Genomic DNA, 23,036 nt, shown 5'->3' on the forward strand with positions numbered 1-23,036 from the left:
GACCCACACGGTGCTGCGGTATAGCGGAGGGTTGCAGCGGGTTCTGTTATTCGAGGTGTACGACGCGATCACGTGTGGGTATAATCGCACGTACACGCGCACACGCGCGTACGCGTATAGTCAGGACAGTAGGGCGTATGGAAATGCGAAAAATCATCCTTTCGGCGTACATAATGGGGTAGTTCATTTGAATGGCGAGGGAGTTTTCATTTTTAAAAATCGAGTCCGAGGTCCCAGCCTCCCGCACAGGGTCCTCGGCGTTCCCATGACCCAGATCGCGCGTCTCCGGTTCCCCTTTTCCTGCCGCGTATCCCGGGTCCCGAGGGATATTCAAATAGCGGGACGTGGGAATGAAAATATTGGAAATTCGAGAATGGTCCTCGGGAGTTGTTTGAACGGAAACTGCAGCGGCAGCGGTTGGCCGACGTTTCCCGAGGACCCCCGACGGTTCCCGTTCCTGCGGAACGGCGGCGAGGGAACCCAGCGAACGGACATCGGGATCTTCGACGTGAGAATGCTGGGTCATTGACTGGAGGTGGCCGTCGATCCGCGAGCGTTCAAGGACACCCGCTCGCGGACTGTTGCCGATCCAAGCGAATCGCCGAGGGAACCACCTCCGCTCCGCTCCTCGCCCCCGGTACCGCCGAGCAGCTCCTTTACCTTCGCTTTATACCTTCGCTTACCTTCGCTCCTTGCTTCGCTCGGCTTCGCCGCGGATCGAGAATTACGCGACTCCGCGGTATATTCTGTTCCACCGTAACGCATCGCTCCACCTGGAGATCCTATCGCCTTATATTATATTATTATAGACCAACCGACATTGACGTAGCAAAATTCAAAGTCGATAGTTACGCAGCGGCAACGTTTGGAATGAAAAAAAAAAGGGAGTTTTTTCCACAGGAATCCTTTGGAGGGAATTTCGCATTCGTCGTTCGTCCGAGTAGTTTACGCCGGTCGCCGAGGAATACCTGAATCCGTTGAAATTAGGTTCACGGTCGAGGTTCTCCCGGCGACCGATCGTAAAACGGTTTTCCTTGAACGGAGTTGCGCGCGTCTGGAATCGTTACAGTTCCTGCGCTGCGACCTATAAACCGCACGGTACAATATTTCCCCAGGGTTTGGCTACGGGGGTATTTGACGTAAAAGTAGTTCAATATTCGTGAAATCTTTTGAAATTTCTTTCGATAATCCGACGGAGGAAATACGTACAATTACCTCTGACACCTACCTGAAATTACAAAAGCCATTGTTTTCTCGTACCGATCAAACACAAAGGGATATATATATATTGTGTTCGCCCTGCACATTGCTATTGGCGCAATAATGAAACCAACCTTTCATTCCGTCAGCTTATTGTACCACGTGTACGACGACCGTTGCAGTGCAACCTGCAACGGCGTTGATCGGTCGCAAGGTTAACCGTAATAAATGTCTTCAACCTAGTCCAACTCTTCCGGGAATCGGAACGTTCCAATAAATGCTTAAACTATATACGCCTGGATGCGCCAAATCCAACCCCTCCACCGGTTAAATATTCGAGCAATATTCGTCGATCGATTCCTCGTTCGAAGATATTACCGGTTAGCTCGCAGTTATTCCATCGCTCCGAGTTTTACGACGTTCGGCGAAGGCGTAAAGCGTAATACCTGCACGTTTCTATTATGTGTCGGTAAGTTTTGCGTTATAAAAACAGCTACGCATAGTCACGGTATAACGAACATCTCGAGCCACACGACAGCTTTTTGCGATTACCGGTTAAATTAGCGAACAACGATCCCCTACACGAAATTCCGAAGATCTCGCAAATTTCCCAACTTTCATCGTCGATTTATTTTTGGACGTCGGAATTAATCCCACGCTATTCCCGTTCTCTCGGGCAACTTCTCGTTTGCCGTCGAATCTGAAAGGTGCGAAGTCGCGTTGCCTGGTCGATACCGACTCGCTTGAAACGACGTCGGTTATTCGACGATCGAAACGGAGATGAAGTAACGTGGGTTTTCTCTCCGCGCGGTGCACGTCTTCGGGGTACACCGCGTACATGTGGGCATACGAAACGTGTTCTCCGCGTTCTCCATGTCCGCAGGTTCTCCGGGCGTCGGTTGCGCCGCGGAATGGCCTTGACCGTTCTCGTTGCGCGTGCGTGCGACTCGTAGCTCGAATGTTTCTCGTTTTCACGACCGACTTGAAAGGCTGAGTCTCCATAACGAGAGACCGGCGTCGATCTTCCTCCGATCCCGTCGTATCGTCCGACACCACATGGCGCTCGTTCGTTGACTCGACAGGGAAAAATGAAAAACGATCCGACGAGCGAATCGCGAAAATTCACATTCGCAGAGAATCGCTCGCAGAGATCCAATCGGGATGATTGAAAATACTCAACCGATGGATTCCGCCAGCGACGATTGAAACGCAATTCCATAACTTGCTCCGGTGATTTATGCTAAAATCCGAGCTAGATTATTGGACGAGAAGGTGATCTCAAGATCAAGGCTGTTCCACGTCACAACTTAGTTCGACACGCTACAATTAAAACGCATTCAAGCAGCTCCTTAGCATGTAATAATAATCGTTAGAACGAGCGAAATACGCGCGGCGCGGTACGTACGAGTCCAGATGACGATAATTATTGATATTGAATTGCGCGTTTGATACGTTCGCAGGATGAAATACGTGGGCAGTCTCGAATGTCTCCGATTGTGAGTAAAGGCGCGAAGTAAAAGGACCGAGAGATCCCTGACTCACGCCAATATTTCCTACCGTGGCAACGACGGACTACGTGTGATACAATTCGCACGATAGTTGCACCGTAATATACAAGCTCGTCGCCGCAATCGTACCCCGTGCAGGGTCTCTCGTTCCCCGCTATAGGTTTGTCGCACGTGTGCAATTTCTCGGCATTTATAGATATTACGTTCGCCGACGATATTCTTATTCGCTCGATTCGAATATATCCGTCTGCACCGTGCGGATAATATAACGTGCGCCGATCAGCGAGCAGGGTATAGAGTACACACGGTACGTGTGACCGAGTGCGCAGGGGTGCGGGTCGACTTTGCAGCCACACCTCGCGGGACACTGGCGCGCGTGGCATTCCATTCTGCGGCACACGCGTACAGGTATTACACGTATGGTACGTATAAGAGGTACGTACGTACATACGTCGCGTATAACGTCACGAGGTCAGGATTGCGTCGTGGAGGAATCCGCGAACTGCGATACTCTCGCCGGTCGGACGATCGAAGTTTATACGTATGCGTATGTTTGAATAGATTACACGATCATATCGTCCGGATGCGAAAACCGAGCGACCGATGCAGCCGTTTCGTCATTATCGTTACAACGGAGTGCGTTCGATCTTCGCTACGTGGTGTTGAAAATGAAAAAAATTTTACCGCCAACTTTCCGCAACTCGCGCGGATCGACGCCGCGTTCATTTATCTCTCAGGATGTTTTGTACGCGTAGAAAAAAAATATCACGGCGAACGAGACTCTCTGTACGTATACATACGGCGTACCGTACAACGCGATGTGCATTGAAAAAGAGAGAGCAGAGAGAGAGGGAGGGGGGAGAGGGGGAGAGGGGAGAGGGCGAAAAAATGAAGAAAAGGAGAGAGATAAAGATAAATGAGAAGAGAAAGAGCTAGAGGCAAAGAGGAGCGCAGCGACCGCCTGGACTCGCACGAAGTCTTGTTTACCAGTTGGATTTGGCCCCGATTTCGGTCATACACCTTCGCTATCCACGGGGCTTACTTCCGCCTCTTGACCCGTCGTCGCTCCGCTTCGTTCTTCGCTCTTCGTTCTTATGTTGTTAGCTCGACGACTATCCCGTCATCCTATGGCTTACCGCAGCCACTCACGACACCGTCACCGGATCGTCGCGTACCGCCACCAGCCCCTCGCGCGCACTCTCTTCTTTCGACTTCCATGTTTCCCTCCCAATAGTCGGATCCACTCCGGACTGTACGGCGTCGTGGCGTAAGTAACGCAACGCAACGCGTCGCGGCTCGTAAAACCGAAAGACCATGCGGAACGCCGTTCTTACGTATAAACTTGAACTTCTTCTGCGCCAGCTAGACTATCTCGCGAGTTATTCAGGTGCCCATTCGCCTTACCTGTTCTTGTTTCCCGGTCTTCGCCCTCTTGACGCAACGCTGATCTTTTGAATCAGGAACGCCGCGCGAAACGACCCGGCGAATATCGCCGCGAATCACGAGTCGAATTAATCTTTGCGCCGATTACCGCGAAGAACCGGAGAGCTCGCTCGCTGGCCACTGTTCTTTTTTTTTTTTTCTTCATTTTTTTTTTCATTTTTACGGTAGAAAATAATTTAGAAAAGAAAGAAGTCGTTTTTTTTTTTTCTTTTTTGTCGAGATTCGGTGAGACGTAAGTACGCACACAAACCCCCGCTATATTTCGTGACGCCGCGATCTCAATAACGATCGCTGGAAGTAATTTTTCTTCTCATTTTTTTTTTTTTCCCCCGACTGAGTCATACGCGTATACGAGTTGAGGAATTTCGGGAGAAATCTGATCCTGAAATTTTGGTGATTTCTCGCTTCGGAGAATTCCGATCTCGGACGAGTCACGGAGCTAATCGAGACATCCTGCTGCGTAAGTTTATCGTCCGTGAATTCGTCAGGGTTTCTCGATACGCATCCGTCGCGTATACCCGCGAATAGGAAATTATTCGCTAATCAGTAATTAGCGAACGGTCGAATTAGTCAGTCGTTATTATTATATGTTCCCTCGTAATTCCGTGTCCTTGACTCTGCCACACCGACTCGGTAAGAGTCACCGCTATGTTACAACGTCTCGCAACCTTCTTCTTCTTCTTCCACTTCTTCTTCTTCCACTTCTTGTTTTCCGTCACCTGCCCATCCGCTCTAACTTCAACATCTATAGTTTTACTTCTGATATGGCTCCGAATAACCGCTAACCGGAGACAAGTCTGTCTTGTTTATTGGCAAACAGCGAGCTTTGTCCAATCGGATGATACGCGGGTTCGAGGGGATACGTTTTCGTCATCTACTTGGTCTACCTACAAGGTATAGGTGAGTAGGCATACCGGCTTTGCGGTGACTTCGATAATCTACGCAGTTAGGTATTCCGAGTTCGCTACACACGACCGAGCCGAGCTCTACATACGATTCGAACAAAATAATGTACGTACGTACGTACGTAGGTATACATTATAATTGTATATAAAACATCGCGAAATGAGTCACTTCGTGCGTAGAAGAGTTTCTCGTACGTTCAGAGGTATCCGTGTATCTGTCTTACCGTGTCTGGTGTTGAAAAAAAAACAGCGCGACGTGTGTCGAGCGTGTCGGGCATAAATCGTTCTTTCGAATTATAAATTCAGATGAATTACTTGAAAAAAGAAGAAATATATATATGTATTTCGTCCTGACCGCGCGGGATTACGCGGATTAATCGCCTTCGATATTCATCCGTCCGGTTATAGAGATTGATTGTAATTAATCGCCGAATCGATATTCCCGACACGGAGACGAACTGACGCGTGGCCGTTCAATTAGTAGAAAAATAGATAAATGATCGTGCGCATAAGTAAGCTGAAATTCATCCAAATGGCTCGCGTCGACGGATTAGGGTTAAAATTTCGAGCGATTAAAAATACCTATCGCGACTGATTAGCGAACGATACGTTCTAAGAATATAGCAATTAACTGTAAAGTCAAATTTGTTCTACATAATACGAGAACGTAAGGTAAACGACGTCGCGACGCTTTATAATTACATTACGGCGACAAACGAGTACAAGTGTCGTCGCGTCTATACGAAACTAATATTATCTATAATAACCCCGTCCGACTCTATTACCTATTAACCTGTTGGCCTATTAGTGCTATGCGGAAATATGGATCGCTATCGGCTACGTAGTCAAGCTCGCATATAATTAACGCACGTGAACATTAATTGCCAGTGTTGGATAAGCCCCTCGAAAATCCGAATCCTCGACAATTAACGATCACGATTCATCCGTCAATCTTGAAACAATAGTCGCGATTCGGGGGTCGATTAATTCGATGTCCGGTCGAAATCCATCGAAATTTACCACCGATGAATATGAATGGCTCGAATTAACACCCGGGCAGTCCTTGTATTTCCTAATGAAATTTTTCTCCACCCCCATTCCGTTCGACCGTATGGATTCGATTGCGTATGTTTTTAATTGCCGCACTCGCATTATACCTTGGTCATCGGGCTCGTTACAGCGCATATGGTCAGCTTATATCATGTACACGATAACGCAATTAACGATGACTGTGTGTACTTACGTATCGTTATTTATTTGACTCGTGAAAACCGATCGTTCCACATGACGCGGAGAATATGAATAAGGAATGAAAATGGAAAGAGGAAAAAGAGTGTTCGACGGAAAAGAAACAGTTTCGCGTGTAAAAATTATTTATTCCACTCAAATAAACGCACGTAATTGCGGCGTTCGGTCGTATAATATATCTGGTACATAACGTATGCGTGAATATAAAATATCATGATTCTCCGATTTACATCGAAGGCCTGAATGGCCCGAGGCTACACCTGGGACAGTCTTAACAATAAACTATGAACAATTTTCAACGGTCCTTAAAAACGCTATTCTCAAACCGTTTGGCCGACAAGACAGTGAGCGTGATTCAACGTGATACAATACCTCGGTTAAGAATAATGAAACCAATATGGCGTCAGCGACTGCCTTGTGGCATGGAATCTGATATTACCTCACCGCGGAGCCGTGGCAGTGACAGTGGTACTGTACAACGGACGTTGGAAAATATCGTGTAGCGATGATTGCGAACTGCTCGCGAAACAATGATTCGCGGTGGACGTCGAGGCCCGAAATAAAGCGCTTTTTGGCCCCCCGTACCGTTCCCTCGGATCGGACGTCCGGGAGATTAAATCTTCTCGGTAGATCGTTGCCCCTGTGCTTTCGACACTGCTTCGAAAATCCTGTTCGTCGAATCGAACAAACTATTTTTCGTAAGCGTACGTTCGCAGACTTCGCTCTAGCATCGCGATCGTTGCGAGTATTTCTCTCTGCAGTTAAAGAGAGAGAGAGAGAAGGTTGAGGATTAGGTTTATCGAGAAGGAAAGAGAAAAAGCTCGACGAAGAGAGCGGTATAAGGAGAGAGGCAAAGAGGACAAGACTCGCGGGACGTTCACCTTTTCATGTAGCCTGCACGAGCTGCGCGAAGAGCTCGGATTCGCTCTTGGTCGTTTCTCGACGCCATCTTGGTACCGGAGTTTCAGCCACGGTAACTACTTGAAAAAGGCATCGCGAGGCTACGCGTATATACACGTACATACACGGCTACCTGTGCAGCTCCTCGAGGAAGCGAGTCCTGATTTTTTCCTCCTTCAAAAATTTATCTTTATTTATTTATCGTTACACCCATCTTCACCTCCGCGGATGCCCGCGTTTTCACATATCGCCGTGCAAATTAACGTGGGCGAAAGCTCTCCTGTATATACGTTACTCGAATCTTCCGCGAAGAACTTGGGAATAATAATGGACAAAAAAAAAAATTAATAAAAAGGAAGCCGTCGTATGAAAAAATGTTGTTTCTGTATAAATTTATAACTGTAAACCGCATTGGCTCGAAACACATGCCTATACGTATTTTTAGATAGTTGTATCGAGCGTTGCGTTTGTAACGTGAATTGCAGTATAGAATCGAAGTTCGGAGACCATAAAAACGTCGGGATGGTAAAACGTTCGTTGTTACCAGAAACTTCGAAGCTAGTTTATGGATGTATCGTAGACCGCGGCGAGGATATATTTCTTCCTCAAGATCGGTACGTTATGGAAATTTGAGCAGGAGTACAATTTGCGCTCCATCGGCTGCGGGTTATGCGAAAAAATCTCGACCCGAAGAATCGCGCCTGCGAAATGGACGGTGCGGCTGTAAAACTTCGATGCATCGAGCGCGCAGGACCGAAAAACTGGAATGCAGAGGATGATTCTTTACGCAAAACTCGACGGTTTTGTTACTATATAACTTGCGTGTCTCGAAAGCGTACGACGAGAAGCGAACGCCGAGAAAGAAAGGAGAGAAAACTGAGAAAGAGAAGTAAAAAAAAATAATCGAGAAACGAAGAAGACGTAGAAGGTAAAGATGACCTTTTCCGTTATATGTGTAGGTTCTCGGTAGTCGCGTTCGCTTTTCCGCAGCAGCTATTACAATATAATTCCCGCACAGTCTTCATCAGAGGTTCACGCGATCAAACGATGACTTATTTCAGAAGAAAATTCATTATAAAATAGCGGACGCTATGATATTACGTTCGCGAGTTTGTAACGGCGTATACGTGAAAGGGTCGATCTTTGAATACCGTATTTTCAGTGTAACGAATGAATTAGAGGATGCGTTTCAGAAATTAGCGGCATACATCTTAGATTACTTCCTTATGAATGCATAAATTACACATCGGTGGTTCGAGGTTTGTAAAAATTAATTAGATTACATCCCGGCGGTGATGACGGGTTCACCGACTCGCTCGTCGCTTCGCGTCGAGCAACCGTCGACCCGCCGCGTAGTCCTTTCGTTCTAGTCCCCTCGAGTCTTCGGTAGCAGCACCAGCGGCGGCAGGAGATCGATTACCATTTTTTTTTTTTCTCTTCTCCTTTTTTTTTTTTTCTGTTTCGTTTCTCTTCTCCTTCGGATCTACGACGCCAGAATCCGTTACCATGGGAACCGGCTCGATCCCTACGCGGATGGCGTTCTCTTCCGGGACTCCGCCGAGTCGCCATCCGGAGCTATACATATAGATCCGGGTATAGCTGCTGCTGCACGGTTGCAGTTGTAGGTGTGCAGGATACGGAGAGGGACGAGCATGCCTCGCAACCACCGGCGGGACAACTTTTGAGTCGCCGTACAGGCGATATCGACATCCACCGGGGGACGATCGGATAGATATCTTGCACACGAGAATCACCGTCCGCTGGATGTGTCTTTTTGCCATAGGTATATAGGTAATAATTCTTCACGGTTATAAAATATGTGTGTATACGACGTATCCGCAGCCGTATTTTATACGGTGTCGTTGACCCCTCCGTATTGGATGTCACAGATCGCTGCGGACGTTTTTCACCATCATCTTTGGACCAAATTCTTCGACGTGCTTCAACGCCCCTCCGAATCCCTCCCCTCGCCTTCCCTCACCCCCCTGCCCGCAGCCCTTCGTCTTATTCGACATCGTCGTTCGATAGGAAGCGTTCTCCGCCATTGATTATCGCGGAAGTATTGTGAAAAATGAAGCGCGAGGACGAACGACAGATCCTATGCACCGAGGAACAAAATCGTATCGAGGCGGAAAAAGTCAGTCGATCATAGGATTCCCCGGATGTTCTTCGAAAGAAGATCGTTATGGGGGTATTTCGTTCCGTCGACGTAATTTTTCTCACGTTCATTTTCCTCCGGCTTTTTCGATGTGTCACCCGTTTTACCGACTCTGGATCGCAACCGTCGCGAATCGAAATCCGTGATTATTAATACAGGTGTTTACAAATACAATACACCATAGCCGGTTGAGACAAATCTCCGCATGGGACGTGAGGCGCCGCAGTGATTCGTTACACGAAACTATAGTTTTCAGTTTCTTTTTCTGAAATGAATAATTCATCCCAAACTGACCCGATTCCTCACGGCTGACTGAAATCTAGTTTGCGTATGACTAAAACATATATACACACACTATATATACAGACGATAAAATAAACGTTTGAAAATGCGTAAATAGTTAATATCCGATGAAATGTACAGTCCGCCATTCCTGCGGACAAAGAGAGCCACCGTTCTGCGGGGCGATAGCGCCATTCCGAAGTCGAAGGAAATTCCGAAAGATCGGACCATTTCAATCGTCCTGTTGGCCGCCCGGTGTTCGAGGATAAGATTTTTCCTTTCGCAGGCCACGCGTACGGCGATCGTCCAGGAAGTACGGCTAGCTCAGAGGACGAGTTCCGAAGCAAGTTTTGTACCTACACAAACGGAGAGGACTTGTGCAGCTCGGACGGGGTCCCCACGTGTCTGCAGCGTCGATAACGGGATGGCAACTCTTGCGCGCTCGACCTACTTACGAGTCCGGGGCCCCACGGCCAACGCACGTGACAAGAAGCGAAGACTTCGAAGACTCGCTAGGATCGCGCCTAGGGCTGCTGGGCGATCGTTTCTGTACTTCAAACATCGCCGGCGAAATGCCAACGCGGAAGCGCACCGCCTTGAATACGTAATTATCAACAAAAAAAAGTGGCAGGACGCGGGGGGGGGGGGGGGGGGGCGGAAGGATCATCACTCCGCTCTTATCCGAAATAACGAGAATGAGAAATACTTTTCCTGCGGGAGGATCTGGGCGGTAATGTCCTTCGACGAGGTACGTCGGTTTCACGAAATTTCGTCGACGTTTGTGCTGGGGGCTTTGACTTTGGAAATAAAATTGTTTTTTTCCCCTCCGCGTAACATCTCGCGTAGGAAAGTGATAAGGTGAAACAGTTTACGGTATAGAAAGAGATGGATAAGGTGAATCAGCCGGAGGGCAAAGCAGAGGGGGGGGGGTAAAGAAAGACATGCCCGAGCTGCACGCTGCGGCGAAGCGCGAGTAACAGTGGGTCAGATATTGGATAAGAAGAAAGCGGCCTTGCACTACTTTCTTCCGTTAGATAATCTTCGGTAATGGATATGCCCAAGCCCGGGTAACGCGTTACACCGTCAACTCGATGCTACCGACTTGTAAGAGCCTCCTGCCTCGCCACCTTCCCTCTTCGGAAAATATTCTACCTCCGGTTCGCCATCGTTCGGCTGTTTCGACTTTTTCTTTTTTTTTTTTCTTTCGACGAGATTCCTCATCTCGGTATCTCAATCCCACGAAGTTGAATTTCCCCAGTCGATCGCGCCGGGTTATTCATTTGATTTCGTCATTTCGTCAGTCGATGTAACATCCTTCGATTAATCATACGAACTTCGCTGTTTCAGATTTGTTCTTTTACTTTTCACTTTTCCGCGGAATGCTTTACGTAAGGTTTGTTTGTGTTACCCGGTTGTTCGCGTATGTAACAAAATATCAAACTGGGACAAAGAAAAGAACTTGGAACGTCGCGAGTTCAGTGGGTCAAGGCTGTAGAGAGAGTTTCAGAGTAAATCTTTACCAACGCCGAGGAAAGCCGATGCTCCGTTGCTGCTGCCGCCGCTGCACCTGCGGAGAGAAATACGTACGCAAGCCCACGATTAGAAGAACGACGATTAAAATTAGAAGGTGAGAAGGAGGTGCGCGAGGAACGTGATGAAATACGTCGCACAAAAAAGGTGAACCATTAATACCCTTCCTACGCAGACTCCACGAATCGTCGAAAGTCGAAATACACATTCACGATTTTCAACCAAACGCTTCGACGATTGTCCGGCATTATTGAACTAGCGGTCGTGAATGTCTGTGTACAGTAAGTACATACGTCTAATACGTATGCGTGTATACCATGTGTATTTAGGTACACGGTGTTTCGTTTTTTTTCTTCTCTTCTCCTTTTTTTCTACTTTTTTTTTTTTTTTTTTGCTGCGTTGCGCAATCCAGGTGGGTTTCGGATTGCGTCAACTCATGTTATAATCTTACACGAAGAATCTTTCGACCATTTCTATGCGATGCCGCGACCTTATGGCGGATGGTGGACTACGAACGCACCGTTAGATCAATGTTTGTGGGACAAATTTGCATACCGGGTCTCGGTTATACCTCTACCATTCGCGATACGTGCGCTTACACATCTTGCGCCAAGTTTCACGCTGTATTCAATCCAAAGTTGCCGATTAACGGACGGTATCGAGACCGATGATCGTTAGAGATGAGGTAATAATCCACCTCGCATTGCGTCATTTTGCAAATCCGCGGGAGCTACAGCCTCTTAAAAAGATATTTGCCGTTTTACGGTAGCGTCGAATAATCTCATCTCGACAGGTACAAGGTATGAAATTTGTTTTTTCGTTTGGTTTCGTTTTGTTTTTTTCTCTTTTCTTTTTCTTCTTTCGCTAATGAACGCGATTTCCCATTCAGATGATGTATGAATGAGTGTATAGATTACAATTATTGTCCAATTTGTATGGGCTCCAAAAACAATCGTTGCAGACCGAATGACTTCCGGTTATACGAATACACACACACCGAACTCGCGTGACAACTGCATCCGCTCTTTTGGATTACAATACGCCGTATCCGAATAATCAACTTTTTATGTACACAGTGTGTGTGTATAGATACTTAACTGTAGTTGCTGATTTCAATACCGCGAGATTATTATGTAACAGGTTATACGTACCGTCGTAAGTGTGATCAGAAGGCAAAAAAAAAAAAAAAAGAAACCGTAGAAAGTGAGAATCTCTCGGTACTTTCTCGCCCCGCTAATTCCATAATTTTTACTAATGAAATTCATTATCGTGTAATTTCGGAAGTCCGGAAGGCGTGCGGAGGGAATCGTCGCGGTGTTCGATTTAAGGTGGAAATAAATCATCTGGAATTGATCGGCTGCACAGTCGGGTGAAACGACGCGTCGTCGGAACGGAGTCGGGGGGTCATCGGGTCGTTCGGATCGAATAATGAATTCGATCGACCGCGTATGGAATATAAAGTCAAGGTCGTTGGGAAAGAGGTGTAGGTCGTCGTGTGCAGCGGTAACCGAGAAGAAGGCGAGACGTCGACCGTTCTTCGGCATCCTTAGAGAAACTATACGCGAAGCCCGGAATGAATATAAGAGCGAATATCGCCCGTTAGCGGGAACGGGAACGGTACAGTGGTGAACTGTTATCCTCCCGACGGGACCTGGCCGAGCTGCGTCAGTCCACACCGCCTCCGATTGCTCTCAGTTTGCATTTAACGTCGTTCAATGGGTCTTAATATACCGAGTGCTGCAGCCCGACCGAGACAACTTCCAGTTTCAATACACCCGAGTATTATCCGCGGGAATCCGATTCCCGGGGGATGCCGCGCCGCTAACTACAGTCGTAAATTAAAACAACGGTGGTTAAAACGTACCGCGGTTGACGTTCGATCGGACCGTCGACGACGCCGTTAAAACAAACGAAGAAAAAGAGAAAAAATATAGAAAATCATTACGAGTGAAAAAGCGAGGGGTACCTATACCTGTGTACACACGGAAACGTATCACCGACAGGTATTCCTGCACGTGTGACGTCATAGAGATAAAATTAAACGAGCTTACGTGTCGGTCGTTTGTACAAGTGAAATGATGATGATTGCCGTGTGCGGTGTGAGGTGACGATCGTTTTTGGATTATTCCCTTTTTTGTCCATTCGTCGTCATTCTCTTTTACCTGTTTTGATAAGTTTTGATTGCACGTACGTCGAATGTACGTTACAGCAACTCAAATAGAGTTAACTCTGGTGAAATATAAGAAATGCCCAACCAAGCTGATTAAACAAATTTCATTCCCATTCGTTCAGAAAAAAACATATTTGATCATCTTTAATATCAGTGATTTTGTTTTTCCCTATAAAATTTCCGTGCACGTTTCACAATCTTTTTCTTCGAGTTTTAGTGAGTTTGGGAGAATATTTCCGTCAATATTTTGCCAATGAGACACCCTCTTCATCCCCTGGTCTAGATTGAATAGTTTTCAACGTTTTATTGCGCACAAGGGTACGACATAACCGGGCAATAATTTGCTCCAATTTCGACGTAAAACTGACCAATCGGGCAGTAGGTGAACACGGAAATATCCCATGTAATATAAACGAGTAAATAGGGTTTGCACATTTTATTTCTATATAACAATGAGCTGGATTTTACTGTCGCAAGAAACTGTACGTATAGGGGTGCGAGTTGGACGTTAGGTAGAAAATGGCCTCACGATAATATTGCCCCAATTTTCGACCTTCGATTTATTGTCCGTGATCCCGCATAGAAAGTAGAGTCTAACTAAATTCAACTGAAAAATTCATAAACAGCGAAGTGGTTTAGAAGTTTTCCATTGTACTTTTGCCGGCGCTGACGAGGCACGAGCGTTTTTTTTCCTTGAACGAACAAATTGTGCATAAGATATCCGAATCGTGTAAAAAATGCGATTTCCTACCCCAGAGTTGAAAAGAATCAAAAGATTGCAGCCGAAGAGTCTTCTACCGATGCCTTCGAAATACCGATGATACTTCGCAGAATTCGCACGCGATGCTTACACAGGACCCGCGGCACGTACGGCGTGAAATTACTCGTACATTTTCTCCTATCGCATATTGTTGTCCGGTGAAATGAGTCGGTATACACGTAATCATCGATATAACCGGTAAATATCGCGCCTGTCCCACAACGATATAAATTCCCTCTACCCCTCTGCCCCTCTACCCCGTCCCCCGGTCCCTCAATTTCATCCCTCCTCTTTCCTTTCTCTTCGATACACCACTCGGGTATTTTATAATAGCTATATCTGTCCCCCCGTGTATTACAGACACGATCATAAAGGCCAAGGTGCCATATTACTTCGCTGTACAAAGTCAAGGGCCTTTCTCCGTTCGTTTCCCACGTGTCCAACTTATACACGCGGCATTAGGCGCCCGGTATCATCGTGCGTGTACTTATTATAATATTGAAATATCTAATTCGTCGACGTTGGCGATGCGCATATTTTAATGCTCTCCTTGCGTCGTTACATTGATTATCGTCGTTCGATACCTGTACGAGTTTATACGGAATTCGAAGTCGATCGTGTACTCGCGGTTACCTACCTACCTACCTACCCACCTATCTAGCAACCTGCGTTTTATTCGCGACGGTCGTAGGGAACGAACGGACAGACGAAGAAGACAGACGGATAGACAGACAGACGTACAGACGGACGGACGGACGGACGGACGGACGGACGAACGGACGGACATGGCGATGCCCGGGCAACGCTCCCGCAGTGCCGGGGCCAACTAACGGTCCTCGCCATCTCCATACCTCGCTCTCCACCTTCTCCACCTTCGGCAACAGTCGCCATTCGAACACGTATAGATGACGCCTAGACGACGTGCCGATCGTGATGGAAAAAAAAAATTAAGAAAAGAAAAACACAAGCGGGAGAGAGGAAATATATAGCAGAGGTACGAGGGAACGACGAAGGAGAGAAAAAATCGAATATACGTGTATACGTATAGTTTGATTAATGAAATGAAATTTCACAGAAGCCAGCGGTTATGGTATGGTGAATTTGTAAGTATGTATCTGCAAGTGGGAAATTATTTTCTACGTAACAACGCACACGCTACGGTACGAGGGAAATTAATATAGGAAGTATTTTTCTACCGTTGCCCGTGTATCCGTGTAAATTCATGTGTGACACACGTGTGCGTGTAGAGGAAACGCGTCACGGACGAAGAAGACATGAACGACTGTCCCGTGTCCGTGACGGTTCGGGCAGCCGATGCGAACAGAGAAATACGTATTATGCGGGAATAGAAATACAGCCGGTACCGAAACACCTGTTACTCCACGGCTGTGAGGTCCCCGGGCAAAGTCATGTCCGGAATGAAGACGAGAATCTTCGGTATAATGGAATAAACTAATCATTATTTGCATTTTGCAGGGGGCACGATACCGGACGAAAGCGGTTTTCCGCACGAAGTCTCGAAGTTTTTTGATAATTTTTCTTCTCGTTTTTCCCTCGAGCGAATACGTCGTCGGGTCGTCAAGTTTCGCGGAATGTTTAACGTCTTTGAAGAATTTCCATCGATCCCGGGAAAAGATATCATCGTGGTCGTTCAACCGGGCGAAGAACAACGCTACCGCAGATTTTGTCGGACCTGATAGTCGAGGGAGAGGGAGAAAAGAAAAAAATCGAGAGTGAACGAAAAAAAGATCTACCTGCCGCGATGAAAGAGATCTCGAATTACGAAAAAACGATCCCTCCCGCACACCAGCCCTCTGCACCTCTGCGAGGATATTCAACGATTCTATAATGATACCCAAATGCAAAAAAAAATACGAGGGGGAGTAGAAAAAAATTTTCGGTAAAAAATATTGGTGGTAAGTAGAGAAAAAAAAAAGTATACTATAGATTGATGTAGTATAAATTGAAGAAGGAAGATAACAAAAAAGTTCCGGGTTCCGGGTTTTTAATAACGAAAGGACGTCATGTGCTTCACGGTGGTGAGAATTTTCCGACAGATTTTTTTTTTTTTCTTCTCGTACGTCGCATCGTGTGAAATAAAAAATCGAATAAACGAATGAAAAAAAAATGTTCTTGCTTCCTGTGTTTTTCTTCATAGGCAATTTCGAGATGCAGGACCAGTTGTTGGAGAGATCATGCATACGAGTAGCCGGATCTCGCACCGGTGGCCAGCTTTTCTTCATTTTTATGATTACCTTTTTTTTTCTCTCTTCTGTTCTTCTCTTCTTTTTATCCTCGAGGATCATCACTCTTCGACCGTATTAGAACGGGCCCCGAGTCAACCGGAATCAATCTCCGAGGACGAAGACTGCAGAGTCGACTTTTCGATATTTTTCCTGGGGATGTACAATAAACATTTCAAACGTCCGTCATTAGAGTCGGAGTAAAAATGACGTCTCGTAAAGCACATAATCGTTCGTGTAATTTACAAGTCTGTGAGTCGATGCCGATAAGTAGGCGGTTCCTGCGACGCGAAGTCTGGTCGGTAGCCCTCGTAAATCAGGATCCTTTTGAGAAAAGAAGAGAATAAAAGGAAAAAACAACCTTGGAGTCTAACTTATTTGCGGGCTTTTTTTCTGGGCCTCCCGCAAACTAGGAATAATCTTACATCACCGCGCACCCCGCCCACGAAACCATTTTTCGCTTTTAATTGTTTTTGCACAGCGGGCGGAAGACCCGGAAGAATAACTCGAGGACAAAAATTGGATCATCACCCGCAGCTAAGCGCCCCGAGATTTATTTTCCGCTCCTCTTTTGCGACGTATAAATTAATTTTTGAGTTCAGTCGTCATACAGTTTCGTTAACATTTTTTTAACGACCTTAACAGGGAAAATGTTCTTCACTCCCGAGGGTTGTGATAGTATAGTTCGCCCAAAATGAACAGTGGTGTAAAAACTATTGAAAATTGCCCGTATCGAATATCGCGCGGAAATTCGCCGCCCGGTACAAAAGAAATATGGTATATAAAAAAAAAAAAGGAACCTTCTAGCCTCCCTCCCACAATGGATTTTTTCAATATCCTCCCAGATCCATCCCCCGCTAATACCGGTGCGGATGAATTTCGATGTATCCTGATGCTCGGGGTGCCGAAGTACGTAAAAATAGGTGTACGCGTACGCGTATAATGGGTGCTGCAGGTGAATAGTTCGCCGGTTTTTCTTTACTCGGATTTTATACAATGCGCGTTCGAACTACCGGGATGAGAGAATACAAGGTAGACTCACCAAGCCATGGGGTATACCATTACATTACGGCGTCGCATGCTGTGAACTTGCTTGTCCCGCACTCCCTGCACGGTCCTGTCTTCCAATAGTTTTTCTTCCTTGTTTACCCATTGTTCAATTTTCCACGTCTTTCCGCAACGCCGCCCGAGAGCGACTTGAACCCTGTGCGACGACTCACCTTTCCGGGAAATATGGGAAAATTCCTTCGGCAATTTTATATTATACCCCCCCACATAATGAGACATATGTCTACGATGTTGAAAAAAATTACCCATTCGCGCGCTTCGTACTCATAACTTTTGGCAATTCGAATCGCTGTACGCTCCAAATTGGAAAATTATCGTTTAGAAAGTTTGCTAATATCGAGTCATTAATTCAAACGGTTAATTGCAACGCAAAGAGTTCAACAAGTTGCGATATGGATTGCGGGGTGAACAATTCGGTTTACGCTCGCTTGATCTAATCGCACCGACTCGGTCATTAGTCGAAGGAATATATTAATATGCTGCTCTGTATGTATGTATATAAGCGTGCAATATACACACTCACGGCTAACTCGCTCGTTTCGAATATACGTACACCATTCTTAATTAGGTTAATTAGCATATTTAGTTCATTTGGTTTGTAAATCTGACCAAATAGTTGCACGGCAGACGCGGTTCTCCGGATGTTGGGGCGCCCCGTACCCCCTTATACGATGTGTGCTGTACTGTGATACACACTGTGAATTTCCGTTTGCGCGCATCCAACAGCTATGCCAGATTTTAATCACCCGCCAACCGGCGTTGCTTCCCGCCTCTTCGGTTACCACTATTTTAATCGTATCTAAAAAATACAGCGATGAAAATAAATATCAAAAAAAATAAATAAATAATCACACGCGTCGTCCGAACGGTGTTCGTTGCAATTAAAATATCAAACTGTACAACGTATGTAATGGGAAGAAATCTTTTTTCTTCTGAAATTCCGAAGGTGAGATAAATTATTTAACCCACAAGTATAGCTTTCTCGCTTCTCTACGTACAATTACAGTTTCGATAATTGGTTCGAATTATTTTTCCGGGCAGGAAGTAGATCGTAGAAGAGCCTCCGGGAGAGACGCTCCGTGAGTCTATAAATATACAACTATCTAAAAACAGGTCCCACTCACGTTTTATATCGTTGGGATATAATGACGGGTCGACCCGGTGCATGTAACGCGAGGATCGTGATCTCGTCCGAGGTTTTCAGATAATGAAAATTGAGTTAAAAGGTTCGCGTCGGCGAAGAACGCGATTCAATTTACCACCTGTAACGACTGATTCGAAGTACAGTCGACGGCTTCAACCCGTAATGCCCCCCGGTAATAGATCAGATTAGCGAGATACCGGAGCGATATTTTCGATTCCCGGTGCAACGCTATCCGTTCTAAGGTTAATGGGAAACGGGTGTTGGTTGCAGCGCTGAATTGTCCGAGCACTTCCTACGGCATACCGATATCATTACGTCGCTGTGCGGTGTTAATGTATGTTAATTGACTCGACGGAACGAACCGGCTCCGCACTCCGCGTTCTTCCGCGCCCAACCGATGCATGTACGTATTATAGGTATCGGTATGTATCCTACGTATGTACAGCTATAACGCTAATGTTGGACGACGTAGCTCAAAGGGTTTACCTAGCTCTCATTATCTTTCGCCGACTAATTGGGACATTCCTTTTCCGCCCTTAATTTCCCTCAACTTTATTCGGCGACGGTAATTTGCGAAAATAATCTCTACCGTTCGAATTTGAATAACGCGAAGCTGGTTTTCGGAAAAATTGTTTTTTCAAAACGATCATCGATCGCGCGCGATCACCGCCTCCGTCAACTGACCGCACGTATGCACATTGTCCGATGTACGTTCGTAGTCCGTTGCACGGCGTGTTTATATTAACAGGAAGTACCGCAGGTAGTTCGTATCTAGGCCAACAAATTCTCCCTTGAATAATAACGCCTCTCTCCCTCGCCGGTATATAGAAATGTCATCATCGACGCGTCATGTGGTATTCAATCCGCGCCCGACAAATCTGGGATAGGATACGAACGAATGAATGAACGTACTGTACGGGTAGATGTGAACAGTGGGACAACGTCGACTTGTAATGGGTATGTAGGCGTTGCATTTCGATAGAATAAAAATAGTGCATCGCCGTCAGCTCTTGTGACGACAGTTCATAAGCGGTAATGACATCACGAGATTTCGTGAAGTAAGCACGAAGGAATTCGGGCCCGTGCAGTCGATCGAATTACGTCGTTCGAATTTGGTTCCTGTGGGGAATCCCTCCCCTCCCCCCGCCGATCTTGGGCGCTGCCAAGGAGGGCATGCTATAGAATATACCTCCTTGGCGCTGAGTATGCTATCCTTGGCGCTACTGTTCCAGGAACGGAAGAGGCAATAGATCAAGTTCGGCGCTTGCGTGTTAATTACTTGTCTATTCCGTGGTGTCGATTGTCACATCGCCGCGTGATTAGGATTGTTCACCCATTTGTTTTGGGTAAATTGAGTAGCGAATCGTATCACATCGGGGATTCCTGCGAGCTTGCGATCGCCGGGGGGATAGGTGGTTGTAAAATTGTATCGATAATCGCATTTTCAAGGCTGACGTCGAATCGCTGATTTTTAGGCCATGTGCGGAGAAGGTGGCGCTAAATTTGGATGCTCCGGTTGTGTCCGGTAAGTCTCGAGTGTTCCGGCGTCATCTGACGTAATTATTTCCCACGAAATTAACCGTCTCGATTATCCCAGGGAACTTTTGGGACGCCAAAGTGGATGGATCGAGTGCAAGTCCATAAGTTTCCCCGACCACGTTTATTACTTCAACATCAGAACGCGATGCTCAACCTGGAAGAGACCGGTGCCACAGGGTACTCAACTTCCGCAGTTGAGAAGATATCAGGTGAAGACGACCGTTCTCTGAGATTTAAATTTGCCGTCGACGTCTCGAATTTCAACCGTTTTCATCGTCACGTTTCAGCAACAGAATTACAGAAGATCGCCGGAGAACGAGAACGCCAGGGTCGCGATGGTAAATTTTTCTAGTAGCGACGATTCGGATTCTCCGCTGGATGATTCGCCGCGGTCAGCGTTCGAACTTCACGCGCGTCGCATGCAAATATTTCTGGAAAATCACGCGGATCACAGATTGGCCGAGTTTTACGCTAGCGGCGGTCCCGTCCGCGAAAAGCTCCTCGAATGTTACAGAAACGCCAAGTACGAACTGGCTCGGCAATTGGGCGAAAAATCTAAGAAAAGTAAAGCGCCCAAGCGCAAGGTTCCCGCGAAGCCGAAACCGACTCGTCCGACGAAAATAATAAAAGAATGTAACGGTATCGTAACTATAAGCTACGATCCTCTGCCCCCCGAAATACCGGATGATGCTAAAATGTCCGATCTGAGCGAAACCACTGTTAATTCTCTCATGATGCAGTCGGTGGAGAATTCCGAAGAGGGAATCGGTAGCGGCGGAAAAACCGTCGTTCCCGGCCAAGGTCGCGAGGCGAGCATCTCCCGCGAAAATCGAGGCTTCGACAGCCTCGTTTTCAAAGAGTTAAATTTGAGCGATTCGGATACCACTATTAGCGATATGGTGATTACGTAAAAAAAAAAACGTAACCGTTGACGCAACTAACCACTGATATTTACGCCCTCATTTCTCCTAGCGTTGAATAAAGTAATATGTGTTTGCCCGACGCGTTGAACCGCGTGTGTTATTAATAGATAAAAGCGTGAAAGTGATCCGGTGTCGGATTCAACGTTACTCTGCATCCGTACAACCGATTTTTGATACAACTTCGCACTCGTCGTTAACGCGACAATTACAAGTTCTTCGTCATAGCCGATCGTTGCATAATCGACGTTCAAGAGTTCCGTAATTATCTTGAAATTACGGATTATAAAATTTCGTAAAAATATTAATCGTTAATTTTATTTTCATCAATACCGCGGATGACGTAGTTTCTAGAAAGATGCGATGACTTTAGCTATAGGTAGCCGTAACCTGTTGAACAGTTACGTCGCCGTTTGAAATATTTACGGACATTCGGATTGACATTTCTGATCAGGTAGCGGATTAAATTTGAATAATTTGTACCCTGCTCGCACGGACGATGTGTCGCGCATTTTTTTCATTCCCAAAATTCCGCTTACCTTTTTTGATACTAAACTACATATTTGCGAACTATTTGTTCATTCTGCGTTAAATTTCTTCTATTTCTAAGTATTCCCGTACTCGATGTAGTCGATACTTCCCGATAAATAAATAAAATATCATTGTTGAAAAATCGGGTCACGGAAATTTACGACCTATACGTTTCCAACGTTCGATCTGAAATTCCCTTTCCTCGATATTGACGTCGGTCGCGACACGATACGTCGTCGATGTCGCAAGTTTTGACCTCTTTGAGAGAAACTGCGCGTACGAAGAAAAGAAAAAAAAACGAACGAAAGAATCCAAAATTGAAACAACGTTCGAACATCCGTAGTTCGGAGAGCAGATTTTTACCCAACACCACCTGTGACACACTGATCTGTGATGTTTGCAGCGGCCACTCCCCGCGTCTAATTTTTCTACGCGCTCATTTAAAACTCATAATAGAATTTACGGAACATTACATAACAACTCATCTCGTACACAATGACTAATTACCTAACGCCGTCTATTGGTTTACATTTACAGTCGTTACCGATGCTCGCGGTAGGAGCTTTCGCAACTCGCGGTCTATCTCGCGGCATTGCTATAATACCCGCGTTCGCTTCTCGACTGTCAATCAACAGCTCATGTGTTAACGATTACCGTATACCGGGTTTGTATTGTACCAGAATTTCGAGGCTCAGACGATCACATCTCGCCCTGGGTCCCCGGAGGAACCGAATCTTAATAACATAGGGTAATCCACCCCCGACGAATTGAACCGTTTGAACGGTCCCATGGTCCATGACCTACCCTCCGTGAGGTAAGTTATTTATCGGGTAACTATTGCCATTTCAAATTACCTAGAAATATAATAACGAAAAGCAAATGTTTAAAAAACGCGTTTTCGCGTCGCTGAAATTTTTCATACCGACGAATCAGATCCTGTAAAATGTAAATCGTTCGCCACAAGGGACTCCGCCCTTTCAAATTCCCTTATTATACCGAACAATTCGTGCAACGAATATCGGCGGTTCGGCGTCGCTCGGGACCCTCGCGATATACGTGCGGTGCGAGACACCGTGATGAAACGGCGTTCGTATCAGCGGGCATGAGATCAGTAAGGTAGGAGTGCCACGGGGAAGAGATACAGGTGCGCGCAACGGTGCGAGTAGTCGGTCGAGGCGAGTCGACTCCTGAGACCGGCCACCATAAGTTTTCCCTCCTCTTTTCTCCTCTCCTTTCTTCTCTCGCGCTGTAATTCCTCTTCCTTTTTATCCCCTCCATTTAAAATCGCCGTTCTTTCGTGCGCCCTTCCTTAGCCGTTCGTATTATTATACCATACGTACGTACGTATACCTATCTACCTACCTACCCATGTACGTGCTCACCTCCACGTCGCCGACTTCTTCTTCTTCGCCGCGAGTCCCGCGGCGCGGCGCGGCGCGGTTGCGAGTCGCGAGAATTTTAAAACCTCAACCAACGCACGATCGTAA

The 23,036-nt window shown here is 46.3% G+C and overlaps 1 protein-coding gene across 2 annotated transcripts; it reads left to right on the forward strand.

Annotated features, from left to right (window-relative positions):
- Positions 1–4,102: 4,102 nt before the first annotated feature.
- On the forward strand, positions 4,103–21,679 carry LOC105691226. 2 transcript variants are annotated; one of them, XM_048655066.1, is made up of 4 exons: positions 4,103–5,051; positions 15,581–20,084; positions 20,157–20,307; positions 20,386–21,679. In XM_048655066.1, exons 2-4 carry the CDS (start codon positions 20,038–20,040, stop codon positions 21,007–21,009), a joined length of 822 nt encoding a protein of 273 aa, XP_048511023.1. In that variant the 5' UTR covers positions 4,103–5,051; positions 15,581–20,037; the 3' UTR covers positions 21,010–21,679. The 2 variants fall into 2 exon arrangements, with proteins under 2 accessions (XP_048511023.1, XP_012264985.2); XM_012409562.3 differs by lacking the exon at positions 4,103–5,051 and having other exon boundaries at positions 10,300–20,084.
- The last annotated feature ends 1,357 nt before the right edge of the window (positions 21,680–23,036 follow it).

This window comes from Athalia rosae, chromosome 5 (genome assembly GCF_917208135.1).
Source record: "Athalia rosae chromosome 5, iyAthRosa1.1, whole genome shotgun sequence".
Lineage (NCBI taxonomy): Eukaryota > Metazoa > Arthropoda > Insecta > Hymenoptera > Athaliidae > Athalia > Athalia rosae.

Excerpts from the sequence above, each read along its gene's own strand:
- LOC105691226 (XM_048655066.1), top strand. The coding sequence starts at position 20,038 with ATGTGCGGAGAAGGTGGCGCTAAATTTGGATGCTCCGGTTGTGTCCG. Across the intron at positions 20,085-20,156 it reads GGATGCTCCGGTTGTGTCCG|GGAACTTTTGGGACGCCAAA; the intron begins GTAAGTCTCGAG and ends CGATTATCCCAG. Across the intron at positions 20,308-20,385 it reads CGCAGTTGAGAAGATATCAG|CAACAGAATTACAGAAGATC; the intron begins GTGAAGACGACC and ends GTCACGTTTCAG.